The sequence below is a fragment of the Sander vitreus genome, chromosome 5 (assembly GCF_031162955.1).
Source record: "Sander vitreus isolate 19-12246 chromosome 5, sanVit1, whole genome shotgun sequence".
Lineage (NCBI taxonomy): Eukaryota > Metazoa > Chordata > Actinopteri > Perciformes > Percidae > Sander > Sander vitreus.
Genome location: NC_135859.1, coordinates 27,547,515 through 27,565,269, shown reverse-complemented (window position 1 = coordinate 27,565,269; position 17,755 = coordinate 27,547,515). Strand labels below are relative to the sequence as shown.

Genomic DNA, 17,755 nt, shown 5'->3' with positions numbered 1-17,755 from the left:
CTCATGCAGTAAAGTGCCGCAGGTTGGAGGCAAGATTTAACCACCGAAGCGTTGAGCAGCGCAGTAGTTTAAGACAAGATCCTGAAGCACCCCTGGCTGTGCAAATCGGTTTAGAAAAATAGAGAGACAAAAAAAATGCTAAACATGCTGCTCTCAATCATACACTGCATGCTCTTCCTCCAGGACATTTCTTATTTCCCAGTGTGATCAATCATACTAGAAAAGATTTGTGCATGCAAGTGTGTGGATGTGTCACTGAGAGTGGATGTCTGTAGATGGATCGCAGGGCAGATGCGAGCGCCCGGGGCAAATCTACGTTGTCTTGGGGCTAAAGCCTGTTTCCGCTGTGTGTGTGTGTGTGTGTGTGTGTGTGTGTGTGTGTGTGTGTGTGTGTGTTGAGTCCCAGCGGCAGACAAAGGCATTCACGTTGAGTGGTATGCATCATGGATGCTCGTTGTGTGGCAGCAGCATATTATCATCTCGTTAGAAGCGAGGACAGAGTGGTCATTACAACCTCCTCCTCTGCCAACGGCTGTGTGTTCAGCCTTAATTTACACGCTCAAGTCATCTGTCGTGTGGAGTGTGTGTCTCTGAGAGCAGGATTAAGACTACACCATGTAAGAGGAGGCTAAGATTCACTCTGCATTATGTTCTTTTTTGTGATCCTTGCAGGTCATGTCAATGGATGAATATGATGTGGTGGACCTGGAGCATGAGACGCTGGTGTTAGTGGTGACCAGCACATTCGGCAATGGTGATCCACCTGAAAATGGAGAGGTATGTACAGTATATCAACAACTGCAGTTAATTAAGCGCGGGACAGATGCACAGATTACTAATAGCCCTTCTTTGGTTACTTTAGAAATTTGGAGCTGCCTTAATGGAGATGCGCCACCCAACATCCAACACAGAAGATAGAAAGTGCGTTTAGTCCATCAACCTGCCTGTCTTTGTATTTGTATATGTCTGTTATCATCTTTTTCCTTGAGTTTTTTTTATATCCTTGTGTCCATTTCTCTGCTTGTGCCCCCTGTCCAGGAGCTACAAGGTCCGTTTCAACAGCGTGTCCTCCTACTCTGACACTCGCAAGTCCTCCAGCGACGAGCCAGAAGCCAGGATTAACTTTGAGAGCACCGGAGCTCTCGCCAATGTCAGGTAAACAAAACAAAAGCAGAGAAACCCACCATAAACAGTCACAAAATAAGACTCAGTGATAACACTTGTCGAACGAATGATATCCTACACAGAGTTCAGAGTTTTTTATTATCCCTCGTGGGGAAATTTAATTTGCAGTTGGAGGTACAAAAACCAACGAAACAACAACACAATAAACAAGGCATACAACATCTTAACAGCACACAACAACAGATTGAGAACAATTTCATCCCTTAAAAAGTGGACAGTGTCAAATAAAATCCCTTGAGGTTGTCTGGAAAAATTATTTTGAAAAGTGATTTCTAAAAGTGTCACTGAGAAGGCCCAAGTGGCACTAATAAAAACTGTGCAGTAAGTAATACTGTGGGGATTTGCAGATTAAAAGATGTCAAAATATATATGAAAGTAGACTAACACATTTTATTGCAGTGGACAGTGTGCTGACCTGTTCAAGAAGAACAAGTTGAAGTGAGTTGACTGCGGTACAGGATGATTGCTTTTCTGCTTTAGATTCTCTATCTGCCCTCTAACCAAAAGCAGCCAGCTATTTTGGTGGTTTTTGAAAAGGCAAGCTTCTAAAGTGGACTTGGTGGCTGTGCGTTACAAATGTCTGTTTTGTATTTTGCTTTTTAGGAACTTTTTTTAACTGCCTCTCCATCTCCTTCTCTTTTGTCGGTTAGAATTGTGGACAGCTTGCAGCTATTAATGGTATTTGAAAGTAGGATTTCGCATAACACATTTCTGGGGCTTTGAATGTGAAAAACATTGACAGATATATTTCATTGGGTATTAAGAAAAAAGGCTTCCTCTAGACTTGAAAAACATCCAGCCTCCTTTTTAATGTTTTCAGTTTAGGAATTTCCTCCTCAAGTAGAGCCGCTATATATATATATATATATATATATATATATATATATATATATATATATATATATATATATATATATATATATATATATAATTCATTCTACTCTAACTATATTGGGATGACAGTTTGCTGACCAGCGAAGCTGCGTTACAGGATGATTGCTTTTCTGCTTTAGATTCTCTATCTGCCATCTAACCAAAAGCAGACAGTACAGGTTGGTGCTATTTGAAAAAGCAAGCTTCTAACGTGGACTAGGTGGCAGTGCTTTACAAATGTATGTTTGTGTTGTGCTTTTTTAAGACTGTTTTTTTAACTGCCTCTCCGTGTGTGTGTGTGTGTGTGTGTGTGTGTGTGTGTGTGTGTGTGTGTCCGTTTAGGTTCTCAGTGTTTGGCCTTGGCTCCAGGGCCTACCCACACTTCTGCGCCTTTGCCCACGCTGTGGACACGCTGTTTGAAGAGCTGGGAGGGGAGCGCATCCTACGCATGGGGGAAGGAGATGAGCTGTGTGGCCAGGAGGAGTCATTCAGAACCTGGGCCAAGAAGGTTTTTAAGGTCTGTTTCTTGGGCCCTTTGGGAATGATTTAGTTCATTTTGTCAATCAAAATGGAGTGGTGTGCTTGGAATGGACACCCTGTTTTCTATACAACCACAACAGCATGAATTAAATTAGAAAACCCTCTCACCCCTTTAAAACCAGTGGTGGAGGACATACAATATATACAATACAATATATGAATTAGAACAGTAGTGTAGTGGAACTATAAAGTAACCCAAAAAATGGAATAATTCAAGTATGAGTACCTCACAGTTGTACTTTAGTACAGTACTTGAGTGAATTTACTTAATACAACCCTAACAGTTAAGGTAGCATTTTGAAGGTGTTTGGCCAAACATGACCTTGCCGGTGGAGGCTTTGCTGCTTAGAGTGCAAGAGATCATTTTCCAAATCCTTTGTTATTCCTGTCTTGGTGTGAAGGTGCGTTTTGAATAATGGTCGTGATCTTTCCGATGGTTGTGTCGTTACATGTGAAGGCGGCATGTGACGTGTTCTGTGTTGGTGATGATGTAAACATCGAGAAGGCCAACAACTCCTTGATCAGCAACGACCGCAGCTGGAAGAAGAGCAAGTTCCGTCTGACGTACACAGCCGAGGCCCCGGCCCTCACAGAAGGTAAAGTAGCCATAATGTATCTCCGGAAGGGTGGTAAGGTTATTGATCAATAGCTGAGATTTGTGGCACTGTTGCAGAATGAGAAATGATAATGCATGGGAATTTCAAGACCTTGAGTTCTAGTGTCCAAAATATTGGATCAGGTCTGAAATAGACCAGTGGTTCTGTTACCTAATTTGCTTAAATTAATAAGGTAAATTATAGCATTTTATATGAGATATAGAATTTAATCTAGGTTTGACGCTGGGCAGCACGCAATATTATTAAAGATGATAGAGAAGAAGATAGTAAGATGTTGAGCACAATAAATCAAATAGACCTGAGGCAGCCCTCAGTGCTGCTCTGGACTTTGGACCCTTTTAATGTATGCATTGTACACTACACTCAGTTGCCAGTTTATTAGGTACACCTTGCTTAAACCAATACAGTCCTGCAATAAATACTCCCTTCAGAGAGGTGTTGATTTAACTTTATGATCATTTTGAAGGTTGCATTTTGTGGTGCTTTTTGAACTGTATTGCATCATACAGAGATATTTTACTTAACATACCCTCAATTATCTATAAGGGGTGAACAAAATAAAAGAAACACCTGTAACATATCAAACAAGTGTATTTCCTAAAATGAAAAGATTTATGTTTTAGACCAGTCACTAAATAAAGTAAATATATGTAATGTAATTTTCTTTCTGTCTGCCAACAGCTCTGTACAGTATCCACAAGAAGAAAGTGTATGGAGCAAAGATACTAGAATCTCAAAACTTGCAAAGTCCCAAATCCAAGTAAGTATGTACTGACACATGTGAGCAACTTCTTAAATAATGTTTAATTTATCTAATGCACTCTTCTGTTTTCATTCTGTTTACTGTGGTGTGTGTGAACTGAATGGAACTGACTGAAAATGGTGCAGAGTTGTTCCCTAAACCTCTGATCTCTTTTACAGTCGCTCCACCATATTTGTGCGGCTCCACACAAACAACCACGACAGGCTGAGCTACCAGCCTGGCGACCATCTGGGCATCTTCCCTGGCAACCACGAGGACCTGGTGACAGCTCTCATAGATAAACTGGAGGATGCTTCACCTGTCAATCAAATTGTGAAAGTGGAGTTCCTGGAGGAGAGGACCACTGCCCTAGGTGGGTGATGCTATTAGCAACGTCACACTTCTTTACCAATATGGTAGGCTTGCAACCAGGAGGGTTGCAGTGTGGAATCTGGGCAGGATGTCAAAATCAAAACATGAATAAGAAACAGTCTCTCTTACCGCAATAAACAACGTGAAGTCACACTTTAGCGAGGTATCTATGCCCAGAAATGTGTCCGTGAAGCTGCATATTATAACAGTTGTGATGACACTGGGTGACATAAGTGTGATTTTCACTGCGACTGTAATGGAAGTGTGTTTCTTAAACACAGTATTTGAGCTTAATCAACCTTTACCTTCGCCATTCTTGGTGATGGCTTATTGAACTTCCTGCCTTCCTCTTTGAAATTCTTTCTCCTGTCACACTAGAATAGATAGTCTGCATGGATAATGTGTCCCAAGAGTCTTCTGAATTTAGCAAAACTGCTCTGCAACTGTTTTTAAGAGTAACTTTTTTAATTTAACCCTAAATGTAACATGTATAAGCAGTTTTTAGGGACTTAATAAATAGTTTGTAATACACTGTAATAAGCAAATATAAGGAAGTTTTTACTTGTTTATTAACAATTATAATTCATCATAGAAAGCATCTAAAATGTGTGTATTAACAGATAATGAATTCTTGATAACACAGTATAACATTGGCTTGACCATATGTATATATGACATGAGTTTACACATGTACAGATCTACACTACCTAGAGTGTGTAACAGGATTGCCTGTGGGCCGTCCGGTGCTAGGCAGGTTTTAAACTGTGGGTTTATCAGTGCTTTTTCACAGTATTCAACGACTGCCTGAATGTGATTGATGCAGGGCGGGGAAAAAAACAAAATGAAAAGCTAAAAGAAGCTAAAGCGCTTCGTAGAGTTTAGTGGAACTTCAGAGTTGGGTGATAATTATCTGTGGGTTTATTACCACGAGCGTTCCCTTTCATGTTACACATAGTCATTTGATCCACTGAAAATATAAAATCGGAATTAATGCAGCTTTAACCTTCTTCCTTTCTGCAGGTGTAATCAGTAACTGGACAAATGAGATTCGTATACCTCCCTGCACCATCTACCAGGCCTTCCAGTACTTCCTGGACATCACCACCCCACCGAGCCCTGTGCTGCTGCAGCAGTTTGCTGCTCTGGCAACCAATGACAAACAGAAAAAGAAACTAGAGATCCTCAGTAAGGTAAATTCACTTTTGGCGTTAGCATTATTAACACTGACCTTTTACAATTATTGAATTGCACTGAGCGCTAAGCTTGGTTGGTGACCAGAGACACACAGAGCATTTGAGATGTATGTGCATAGGCTACATCCAAAAATATGCTCTGTAATTTTTTTCTATAGAGCCAAACGTATGCAGCTATTTTTTTCACTTTTTATTAGAACATTTTTCAAAGCACAGTTCTCTAAAAGTCACCATGTGTTTTCGGCACAACAATAACCAACACATTCATATTGTTTGCCATCAAAAAAGAGGGAGATCGTTTTCTGTGTCGGAAAGCCGATTTGATGCACTTGGCACTGACGGAAATATGTACAGCAGGAATGAGCTGGCGCCAAATTAAAGCCGTTGATCGTTACAACCCAGAGCCATTCCCCCCTTGCAGTGCCTCCCACAATTCACTCTCCGTTTTTGTCAATGTGTGGAAAAGGCTGGCTGAGGCCAAGCAGTGACTCATACTGTATGCTCATACATCGAATCATTGTCACCAAAGCAAGAAAAGAAGGAAGGCGTCTGAATTCAGAAGAAGACACAGTACAGTAGAATCAGTACTGCAGAACATTTTTATTTTTTACATGCCCTAAATTTCAAGCCTTTTTAGGACTAAAGCAGGGTTTCTCAGACTTTTCTAATTATCTTTTCAGCTTTACAAGCATTAGAGAACAGTCAAAATCAAAATTAGGTTTGTTTTATTATTTGTGTTGTGTTTTGCATGAAAGAATAATTGATAAAACAAAAATTAGATTACAAATTAATTTACAATATCTAAAATAAACAAACTATACCAGTCCTTAAAAAGTCCTACAACCCCAACTGTGTATCAAGGTTGGAAAACTCTGGCCCAAAAGTACTTTCGCTGTTAGAATTTTGCTGACATACATTGCTTCAAACAGTGCTTCAGGCCCAGATCACACTAGGCTTCTGTGTTGCTCATTAGCAGCTTGAGAACAACTTAAAAGTTGGGACCATATCAAAGTTTTTTAGCCTGGTGGCAGTGCTCCAAATTCATCACATCCAAATGTCAGTGATGACACACAAAAACAGTTGGGCAGTGAATGGAGAATGGCTCTGCTTGTGGCTGCCTCCTGCTCTCGAGTCAAAATTCTTTGCAGATCTTAAAGAGGAAACCATATAGGGCTGCACAATATATAGTTTTTTTATCGCCATCGCAATATCAACTGGGGCAATAAACACATCGCGGAGGCTGTGACATATCGCGAAAGGCACTCCGATTTTTTTGTGTTAGTTGAAAGATCAGTAGAAACTGCACTTTAAAATGTTCTGTCATTCTTTTTTTTAGTGGTGCCTTTTATATTTAATTCAATGTTCAATTTGTTCAATAAAAAGTGATGGAAATGGTTTCCCTTTCATTTGTTTTAAATTCAACAAGCAATTTGTTGTATTTTAGCAGAACACTGAAAGCAGCAGAAGGGAGTACACTTTAATATCTGTTTATTTATCGCAAGTAATATCGTTATCGCAATATTCAGCAACTTTATCGCATATTTTCCTCATATCGTGCAGCCCTAAACCCATCCTCTATTTCTTGGTTATCGTGGCAGTAGTCTATATACACGACGTTCCACTTCCGGGATTGCTCCGCTGCCGGCAGAAATTCGGCCGGATGTCCCTCATTTCTGCCGGATGTCCGTTACCTTGGGCTTTCTTTGTGTTGGCATTTTAAACTCTGGTGGATTTATGAGGACTAATATGGTTAACTGCTCCTCAGATCTCTGCAGGATGAATCCAGACAGCTAGCTAGACTATCTGTCCAATCTGTTTTCTGTTGCACAACTAAAACAACCTTTGAACGTACACATGTTCCATCAAAACAAGTTCCTTCCCGAGGCTATTTTGCAGAGGCGTCGTTGCTCCGAGACGATTGTGATTGGTTTAAAGAAACGCCAATAAACCAGAGCACCATTTTTCTCCCAGGAATCCCAGGAATGCTGCGTGGACTCACGGATCCTCCTCCGCAGCCCTGTGGAGGAAGGTCTGGCAATGCGAGATATCGTGGCAGTTACTTTGCTGTCTTAATTATGAAAACAATTCAACAACTTACCAAGACAGAAATGAAATCTAATACATATGTTATCCCACCTTGTCTTTCTCTGTGACATCCCAGGGCTTGCAGGAGTATGAGGAGTGGAAGTGGTACAATAATCCGACACTGGTGGAAGTGCTGGAGGAGTTCCCCTCCATCCAGATGCCCTCCACTCTGCTGCTCACTCAGCTGCCCCTGCTGCAGCCTCGCTACTACTCTATCAGCTCCTCTCCAGACCTGCACCCAGGAGAGATCCACCTCACCGTCGCTGTGGTCTCTTACCGTGCCAGAGGTTAGGACCTGCTACTCATTTGGGGCTCTCTGAGCATTAGCTAATGTCTCTCAAAGGATTTTAAGGCTGTGTGGGTTTAGCTGCAGGTGGTTTAGTATTTTCTGCTGACTGCAGGGATGAACTTTAATGCTCCCATTAGGCTTTTGAGGGTCTGAAATTGGTCTTTTTTTTCCTGGCATTTTGTAAGGCCACTTTCTTGACATTTCAGTAACAACGCAAAATAAACTCAACCATACCCTGTGGTTTCTAGTAGACTGTATTAAGCAGTAAGTTATTATTTTAAAAAAGTACTGCTGAGTGCATGTATACTATATATATATTTTTGCTTCAGTTCAGTTTATGCCATGGATAAAATGCAATGTGCTGTGGCTCTTTCAAGGTTGCACTTGAAAAGTCAAATGACTCAGCTTCTCTGAGAATAAAAAATGTATTGGAAGTTATCTTGGAAAGCCAGTCTGCTTCATAGGGCAACCAGACCACGACTGTAATTACAAGAAACATAGCTTTAGAAACACCTCAGGAAGATTCTATATCTGCAAACAGATTCTATTTAGAGATATGGCCACAAACACAAATGAGAGAAAACACTGCAGGTATACCAGTCTGTCTGACAGTATATAAAATGCATTAGCTATTCAGGTTTTGATTTTAGTGTATAGTGTAGTGCATAGTATATCACAAGGCTCTTATATTTCCACCTTTGCAATTAGCATTTATACTCTCAGCCTGTCAAGTAGTCAGAAAACATTACCAGATGCTAATGTTACTATTTTCTCTCGCACGTGTAATGTTTACTTGTGCAAACATATTACTATGATTGTAAAGGCAACGGTTGAATTACTGTAATTTCCCTTTCGAGAGAGCGAGCGAGAAATGGCCCTAGTCTTCTCCTGTTGGTGAGGTGAAGAGAAAAAAAGGTAATGTGCTTCCTAAGTAATGATCATTCCTTTCAGATGGAGAAGGACCTATCCACCATGGAGTGTGTTCGTCGTGGCTCAACAGGATAGAGATGGGGGAGATGGTGCCATGTTTTGTCCGAGGGTAAATTTCACAATGTTTAAATAAGGAATTTTGTAGAATGCCAGATGAATCAGTATTGTGGCATGTTAAAAGAAAAGTTTGACATTTTGGGGAATTAAACTAATCTGCCTTCTTGCCAAAAGATTGATACCACTCTCACGTCTGCATGCTAAATATCAAGCTACGACCAGCAGCTGGCTAACTTAGCTTAGCATAAAGACAGGCAATGGGGAAATAGCTAGCCTTGCTCTGTCCAAAGGAAACAAACTCTGCCTACCAGCACCTCTAAATCTCACTAATTAACACGTTGAATCTGAAACAAAAACGCAAATCTCCATTTTACCAGGAGTTATGTGCCAGGCTATTACTAGGTTGGGACCAGTAACTTCCTGGAGTCTCCACTGGTTGCGTACCAAGAAATATCCCCACATTAGATGATTGTGATTGGTTTAAAGAAAAATACAAAGAGACAGAGTGTTTTTTCTCTTTATACCAGATGTTAACTCGTGCAGCCAGACCATACTCCTGCACTGACACGCAGCGCTGTGGAGATTGGTCTGGCATAGCAAGACTACTGTTGGACAGAGCCAGGGTAGCTGTTTCTAGTCTTTATGCTAAGCTACGTTAGCCAGCTGCTGGCTTTAGCTTTATATTTAGTATATAGACACACACTAGTCTATATCCTCAACGTTCCACTTCCGGGATTGCTCCAGTGCCGCAGGAAATATCTGAGTTTTTTGTTGCACGACTAAAACAACTTTTGAACGTACACGTTCCACCAAAACAAGTTCCTTCCCGAGGCTATTTTGCAGCAGCATCGTTGCTCCGTATGGTGATTAGCACCGCCCATGACGATTGTAATTGGTTTAAAGAAATGCCAATAAACCAGAGCACGTTTTTCTCCCATCCCTGAATGCTGTGTGGACTAGACAGAGTCAGTCTGGCAAAGCGCGACTAGCCACACACTAACTCTTTGCAAGAAAGCGAATAAGCGTAATTTCTAAAATGTCAAACTATTGCTTTAAGTAAATTTCACAAGCTTTGTAGTCATTTTTAGGACATTTTTACTTAATTTATTTTTTGTCTATTTAATTACTTTAGCGCACCATCATTCCATCTTCCTAAAGACAACCAAGCACCTTGTATCCTGGTGGGACCAGGAACAGGAATCGCCCCATTCAGAAGCTTCTGGCAACAGAGACTACATGACCTTGAACACGGTTGTTTTTTTTCCTCATTCCTTAGAGCAGTGGTTCTCAACCTGGGAGTCAGGACCCCCAAGGGGGTCACAAGATAATTTCTGGGGGTCGCCAAATGGTTGGGGGGGAAAAAATGAAATAACATATTCTAGACTGGGGAATTGTTTTTACATGTGGGAGTTTGCTACATTTCACGTGTTATATTCAGAGCTTCATTTGTAAATCAGGAGGACCTGGAACACAGAAAGGAGTCTGATGGCGGGGTCAGGGGAAGAGAAAAAGTCACAAACGCATCAAAAGTCCACAGAGCCTGGGGCACTTGGTCAAGGCCGGGGGCTAGCTGCTAAAACTAAACTGTCATTAAAGCAAAACATTATTTGTTTATGTGTATTAATCAGAGCATTTTTTTTTTAAATCGCTCAAAATCAGCAGGGGGAGGCGTGTAGAAACTGCTGCAAACTGCCGTTTCAACGGTTTGCAGCTCTCTTTCTCTCGTCGTCGAGGGGGGTCGCGAATACCAACCTCATTATTCTGGGGGTCGCGACTCGAAAAGGTTGAGAACCCCTGCCTAGAGATGCATTTATTACTACCTTTTTATAGAGAGGTGTTGCAGTGGATTCTCACTGCTGCACATTAACCTGCAGACATAATCTCTTAAATTTGATGGCTGATTATAAGAATATCCAGGATAAGCTGATATATTTACTCTTCAAGTTAAAATGCTTTTTACATTACATGTTGTTTAGCTGACGCTTTTATCACACACACATTGGTTGATGTATCGCAGTGGGAATCACACTCAGATCTCCCACACCAAAGGCATGTGTCATATCCACTGTACCATTACCACCACAGTGCTGTCATATGCACCTCTAAGAAAACTATATCGTGGCCGGGTTGTATCAGTGGGTAGAGCAGGCGCACATATACGCTTGATGGTGTTTTTTGCCCCCAACAGCTCCTTCCAGGCAGCGCTGCGACCACTGCCTCCAAGGCACCTAACCCTAACCTTAACCCTAACCATAACCATAACCATTGCCTAATTGACTTCAAGGCAGCGCTGCAACCGTTGACTTCAAGGCACCTAACCTTAACCAAAACCAGTGCCTAATCCTAGTGCCTTCCAGGCAGCGTTGCCTGGGGCAAAAAACACAGATAACCACATATACTGAGACATTTATGCCTCGACACAGAAGTCCAGGGTTCCAATCCGACCTGTGACGATTTCCTGCATGTCTTCCCGCTCTCCTTCCCCTTTCTCACCTAGCTGTCCTGTCAAAAATTAAAGGTGGAAAAGTCCAAAAAAATAATCTTATAAAAAAAAAAAAACATCATCATATATATCATATCATTCCCTGAAAAGTAATAATGGAATTCAGATCAAATCCCTGTTAGAGATTTAGATAATACACAAAACAGCAGATTCACAAACAGCAATAAAGTATCTCTGCCCGTCACCTTTTAGGAATTGAGTCGTGCCCCATGATCCTGGTGTTTGGTTGTCGGCAGTCTGAGATGGACCACATCTACAAGGAGGAGACCATCCAGGCCAAGAACAAAGAAGCGTTTAAGGAGCTCTACACGGCCTATTCCAGAGAACCCGACAAACCAAAGGTATAAGCGCTAAACTCTCCATAGCTGTGGATGAGTTTGCCTGTCACAACTCTCATTGGACTGCTGTGTGGGTTTGAAATGCAATCACAGAGTAGAGAATAAAAACAGCTGTGGGTGTATTCTGAAGTAAGCTCACTCCAATTGACATAATGTGTTTTCATTTGACAATTTTCTACAGTTGTTTTTCAGGTAAAAATATTAGCATTTGTTTTGCTGTCTTCTTGGTCCTCTTTATGGGTCTGCGTTGTTTGCTGTTCTGAATGATTCCTGTTTTGTTTACTCTTCTGTTATTTGTAGCAATGATGTTCAATATCTGAGTTTAAAAAGAGTGAAATAAAAAGAATCTAGAGTATAGAAAAATATTTGCAGATTGCAAATTTTACTTCATTTTACTTTATTCCCTACCTATCAGTGATCTACCGATCAGTTTTTCTTTCCTACTTATCTCCCACTTGACGTCTTCATGCAAACTCAGCATTCCATCTGCCTCTCTGTCAGAAATATGTACAGGATGTACTGCGTGAGCAGCTGTCAGAGACGGTGTACCAGTGCCTGAGGGAGGAGGGAGGACACATCTATGTGTGTGGGGATGTTACAATGGCTGGGGATGTTCTCAAGACTGTCCAGCAAATCATCAAGCAGCAGGCCAACATGACCCTGGAGGATGCTGGCTTCTTCATCAGCAAGCTGCGGGTAAGAGAGGGCAATATCGTCGCCATGATGTTCAGCATTAAACCCCACTGAACAGCTCAGAAGTGATGGTAGTGTCAGGGTCACAAGTTGAGCTGTGAAAATAGTGAATATTAAGTGCTCTCCACCATTGCAGAGGTTTTCTTAACAGGGCAGCTTTTCCACATGAATGTATATAACTGAGTGCTAAGCATGGAGGCGTGTTGAGTCATTATTTCCTGAAAAAATTAAGGCTCATTTTCATTTGAACTCATGGGTAAAAAGACTATAAAAAGAAGAATGGCACGTGTTAACACACTTACCTGTGTAGAATGCAAATGGACTGAAGAGTTGTTTTGCAGTACTGTTCAGTGAATTTGGCAAATGCAATGACTGCAGGCATGTAAACACAGTCGGGATGCCTCTGGTCATCTACAAATGTTATATCATAATGCAAAGTCTAATCAGTGTATAGTGTAAGAGTAGATACAAAAAAAAAATCTAAAATACACAAACCAAAAGAATGTACCTCCAAAGACAGTAAAGAGTTCAAACATTTTTAAAAACTCACTCACTGTTTAACGATATACAAAACAATCTCCATCTCATGTTTTCTTCCCCTTCTCTCGCTACTTCCACTATCCCACCGTATCCAGGATGAGCATCGCTACCATGAGGACATCTTTGGCGTCACACTGCGCACCTATGAGGTCACCAACCGGCTTCGTTCAGAGTCCATAGCCTACATAGAGGAGAGCAAAAAGGACTCAGATGAGTAAGTGGTTTGTGCCTTTTAATTTCCATCATTTTCCATTTTCCTTAAGGTCATTAAAACAAGGTTTATTGTATTGCCAATATGGATGTGCTTAGTAAATGCCATGGCAATTTTCTTAGTGGCTTATGAGATATCTTGTGTGCAGTGTTAACATTTAGGCTTTTGCATAGCACAAAAGACAACCACAGTAAATGTTATAGGAACCTGCCTAGTAGATTTTGACATTTCTGTCTAGAAATGAATATTTTGGGTGATTGTATTAAAGGAAAGTTCAGGGGGTCACCAGAAACAGTAGGACAAATCCTTTTAGTCGTAAATATCAGCATCAATTTCTATTAAAATTGTTCCATTAGGTCATGAGATACATTGCCGTGAAGTGTTGGTCAAGGGACCGTTTTCATAGGATGGTGGTGCTAGAAATAAGACCAATGAGCCACCATAATTAGTAGTAAGAGCATGAAGTGTGGCTGTTTCTTCCACAAGATCCGCTTAACTGTGCAACATTAATATGTTTTGTTTCAATATTTTTTTTGGAGACAGTATAACTTTTCGTCCAATGCTTTTATGGGCTTCAAATCTTTCAAATTTGTATCATATGTAACATCGTTGTCTGTTTTTGTAGCAATAGTTTTAAGATTTCAATGATCAGTAAAATCCCCCTGGTAATTGAAGTCCGAGACCACATGCCTAGAACCTTTCAAGTAGCTTTACTAGCCTTTTGCTAATTTAGTTAGCCATTTAACCTGCTGACTCATGTCAGCTAACCACTTAGTCATGAATCATATTTTCGTTTAAAAACATAGCATCTCATTCACCAAATGAAACCAGAAATGAACCCACATTTATTTATTCCTTTCTTCATTCATATATCATTTAATTTCCTCATTTAGCGGTTCATTGTTAGTCTGTTTTTGTTTGAAAGCATGGTTTTTTTCATCTTTTATTTTTACCAGTTATTCTTCTTCGCCACTCAAATTTGCCATCTGGTTAGCTCATATTTTAGAAAAAAAACAAACAGTTTTGGCACAGCTCAGATTTATCTCAGCCAGTGAGATTACTAGAGCAGCTCTATCTCCAAGAGACGTTTGTACAAGTAGTCCAACTCCAATCTCCAACCTGTAGTTGTCATCGTTTCAGATGAAAACAGAGTGGGTAACCATAGAAACCCGTGGAGAAGGGCATTTAAACTAACAGGATTAGAGTGAAAGTGAGTGGGTCTGTTCCATTTCTGTTTTTGTTTCCGTCGTCATTTGTGCCCATTCAAGATTAGACACTTCATATACACCCTTGCCATGAGAACAAAACAAGAGCCCTACATATCCACTATGGCTCATTAAGCACCAACATAATGCATCACAGACGATGGCTCCTGTGTGGATTGTCACTTGAATTTCACATTTGGCCATCAAAGCCCCTGTTCGCTGGATGAATAATGACTGTAACATCTCTATTTCCATGTCCATGTTGCTCTCTCGGTCTGTCTTTCTGTCTCTCCTTCTGTCCTCTCTCTCAGGGTTTTCTGCTCGTAGGTCCTTAGATCGGGGGCTTTCCGACAACAACTAGTCTGGAGGACACAGCAAAGCTGGTTATAAAATACTGTGCCACTTTTTGTACTGTAAAAAAAAAAAAAAAAAGGGTTTCATTCTTCTTTTTTTATACCACTTTAATGTTTCTGTTGGGCTCTGCGATTTTGTCTGTAGCAAATTGGAAATGTTCTGTTCTCTGAGAATCTGTTTTGCTTGTTGATGATACTTCCAAAAATTATAAATTGTTCATTTTGATTCATAATGTGTGCACCTAGTGTAATGACCTGCCTCATTGTGAATGCATGACCAAGACACGAATATAGACAAGAATATACTCAAGAAATATAATATACTCAGTGTTATTGTTAGTTAAAAAGCTTTTATTGGGGTTTTATATTTACGAGGAAAAGTGTGGAAATAACGACAAACTCAGACATTTCTGAAATATGAATGAAGTCGAGTTTACGTTTCAGAAAAGAATCAGGGCTGGTCAAATCTATTTTGGCTGTTTGTTTGTTTTTTAAAGCAAAGTTCAAGGGGAAGAGATAATTGAAAGATGTACAGGCATGCAGATAGAAAAACTGAAAGGCAGATTTTCTGTGCGCAAATGTGTTGACAGGTCGCCCTGAATTATGAAAACAGCGATTCTGTCACGGCCTCGACCAGTAATTATCTCACTCTTCACTGGCAGTCCATCAGAATGCATCAGCCTCTGTTCCAGCTCTCTTTTAAGTGGCCTGTCCATTCTCTCCCTAGCATCATAATGTGTGTCCCAGCTGGTGCGTTCCTAACCCACAGTGGCTGCATAGGAATGTGCAGGGCAGCCATTAAAGAAGTGTGTGAGTGACATATTTACATATTTAAATAAACTAAAATGGATGACAAATAACGTCTTTCAGGGCTCTCAGATTTTTAAAATATCCAAGTATTGATGTGTTGACTATAATAAAGGAAAAATATTTTACAATCATATAATTATGGTGGAAGGACATTGTTTTGAAACATGATTTCTTGAATTGTAGATGATTATTTAATTATTAAATCATAATTAATAATTAATATAAGTTAAAGGTTTTTTTGGGGAAATATGCTTATTCTCTTTCTTGGTTATTGGTTTTACTGGAGACTATGTGCCAGACTTTTTCAGGAAGTCACTATTCCCGGCCAAGAAATTGTCCATTTTGATTATTGAGCGTTGGAGGTGCTTGTAGGGAAATTTGGTTATTTTGGGATTTAGCCAAGCTACCTGTTTTCTCTGTTTCCAGTCTTTATACTAAGCTAAGGCCTCTGGCTGTATTGTCATATTTACCGTACAAACATGATAGCAGTATTGATTTTCTCTTACCTTACCCAGTCAAACTATTCCTTTAAAAATGAAATATCTCTGTTAGAAAACATCGTTAAGTAAAGCAAAAAAATCACTATAGCATCATGTGCTGCCCAGACCATATCTGACAGCTATTGAGCTTTTAAAAATTGCATTTATCAGCATCATAACTCCTCTGCCTCATGCCTTACATATTAACTCTCTGCCTCTGCCCACATACAGCACATTCATTCTTTCTTTCGTCTCTCTGCATGATTGTGCGCAACCCTACGGCTCACACGCCACCCTTTCACTGTGACCTGACACCTGCTCAGTAGCATCAGCGTGTGTGTGTGTGTGTGTGTGTGTGTGTGTATCCCATAGAAATCATAAGTGTGTGCATCTCTATACGAGTGGGTGTAAAACATGCATGTGCTCAGGTGTAAGTTTTTACATGATTATTCTGCTTGTTGTCTGTTACCTTGTCAAACTGGTCAGATTTTAAAATAAGCATGAATTTGTTGCTCTGTGAGTCACACAAGCCTACAAATCTTACAGACGGTGTTATGGTAACAGGAAACTGCCCACAAGGCTTTTAGTTTTGATCTCAGCAGTTCAGTTCTATTGTAATAAGTTCCAGTGACATTTTTCAGGGACAAGAGGCAATCACGCTGCCGCTGTGGTCATTTGCTGCTTTCCAACGAGTCAAGGTTGTAATTTGAATATATAATTCCTGCAGGGGCCACATTGTTAATTGATCACCCACTCTGCAGTAACGTGTGGCTTTCTATTGTCAGAGTCAGTTGTCTAAAGATAACTGTTAGCATGAATAACAGATTTCAATGTGATTTTCAAATATCCTTCACAACTGCCGAGAATATTGGTTTGGTTTCTTGGGGTGTTGTTTTTCTGAATCAACTGTTTGTTTGTTTTTAAATGGGTGATTCCCCATGTCCCCACTGTTATTCATTCTGGATGAATGTCTCCTCTGTATAACTTGTTTGAACAGATTTTGTCAAGAAAATGTCTATGATGTGAAATGTGCAGCAGGAAAACAAATTATACACCATATAGCTTCTATACAGGTTGATATATATTCAAAGACAAAGTATAAAATATAAAAAGTACCACTTCAATCTTTTCTAAGAATGTATTTTGATTATATAAATGAGCACTATGATTCTGCTTGATTTAAAAAAAAAAAAAACTAAACAAAAAATTGCCTATTCTACACTGTCTCTTATATCCTTTAGGTATGGGAATGAAACAGCAGAATTAAATAAATGCATGGTGATCTTCTCTCTCCTGTTCATATTTTAAAAGCTCTGTCTATTTACCAGCACTGTGTCAGTCAGTGAGACTGTATTGTGAGATTGCCCCGGCTTTCTCACAGGACTTTGTATGGTAAAAAAAAAAAACATTCTCGAGGGGTTTCTGTGTTTGCATATCGCTGCTGCTGCTATTAACAACTCTGATCCAATCAGCCTCTGCTATAATGACCTTTGTTGCATAATGGATTGAGGATATTGCATTTTAATGCATCAACTGCAAGGACTTTGTATTTACTTACAAATAAAGAGAAACATTTACAGAATATGCCAACACATTTGTTTGGTTTGTTTTTCTTGTCTATATAAGAAAGAAGCCTGGCTGGAAATGTTTATTCCTGCAGTAGAACTTGTTTAAGGTCAAAGTGTTTTAGTTTGATGGTCAGATTTAGATGGTGATAGAAAGTTTTTCCCTGAAACATAG

The 17,755-nt window shown here is 40.1% G+C and overlaps 1 protein-coding gene across 2 annotated transcripts in view; it reads left to right on the top strand.

Moving 5' to 3' along the window:
• The window catches only part of nos1 (nitric oxide synthase 1 (neuronal)), a 41,712-nt gene extending 24,107 nt beyond the window's left edge, over positions 1-17,605 (top strand). The window contains exons 15-30 of one of the 2 annotated variants that reach the window (XM_078251334.1): positions 673-777; positions 863-921; positions 1,039-1,155; positions 1,585-1,623; positions 2,401-2,575; positions 3,056-3,194; positions 3,897-3,975; positions 4,137-4,330; positions 5,350-5,519; positions 7,684-7,894; positions 8,848-8,935; positions 10,016-10,134; positions 11,579-11,727; positions 12,226-12,420; positions 13,053-13,171; positions 14,685-17,605. In XM_078251334.1, the coding sequence (XP_078107460.1) occupies positions 673-777; positions 863-921; positions 1,039-1,155; positions 1,585-1,623; positions 2,401-2,575; positions 3,056-3,194; positions 3,897-3,975; positions 4,137-4,330; positions 5,350-5,519; positions 7,684-7,894; positions 8,848-8,935; positions 10,016-10,134; positions 11,579-11,727; positions 12,226-12,420; positions 13,053-13,171; positions 14,685-14,700 (1,974 nt within the window). In that variant the 3' untranslated portion in view covers positions 14,701-17,605. The remainder of the gene's footprint in view (positions 1-672; positions 778-862; positions 922-1,038; positions 1,156-1,584; positions 1,624-2,400; positions 2,576-3,055; positions 3,195-3,896; positions 3,976-4,136; positions 4,331-5,349; positions 5,520-7,683; positions 7,895-8,847; positions 8,936-10,015; positions 10,135-11,578; positions 11,728-12,225; positions 12,421-13,052; positions 13,172-14,684) is intronic. The other variant, XM_078251337.1, reaches the window with a different exon arrangement.
• The last annotated feature ends 150 nt before the right edge of the window (positions 17,606-17,755 follow it).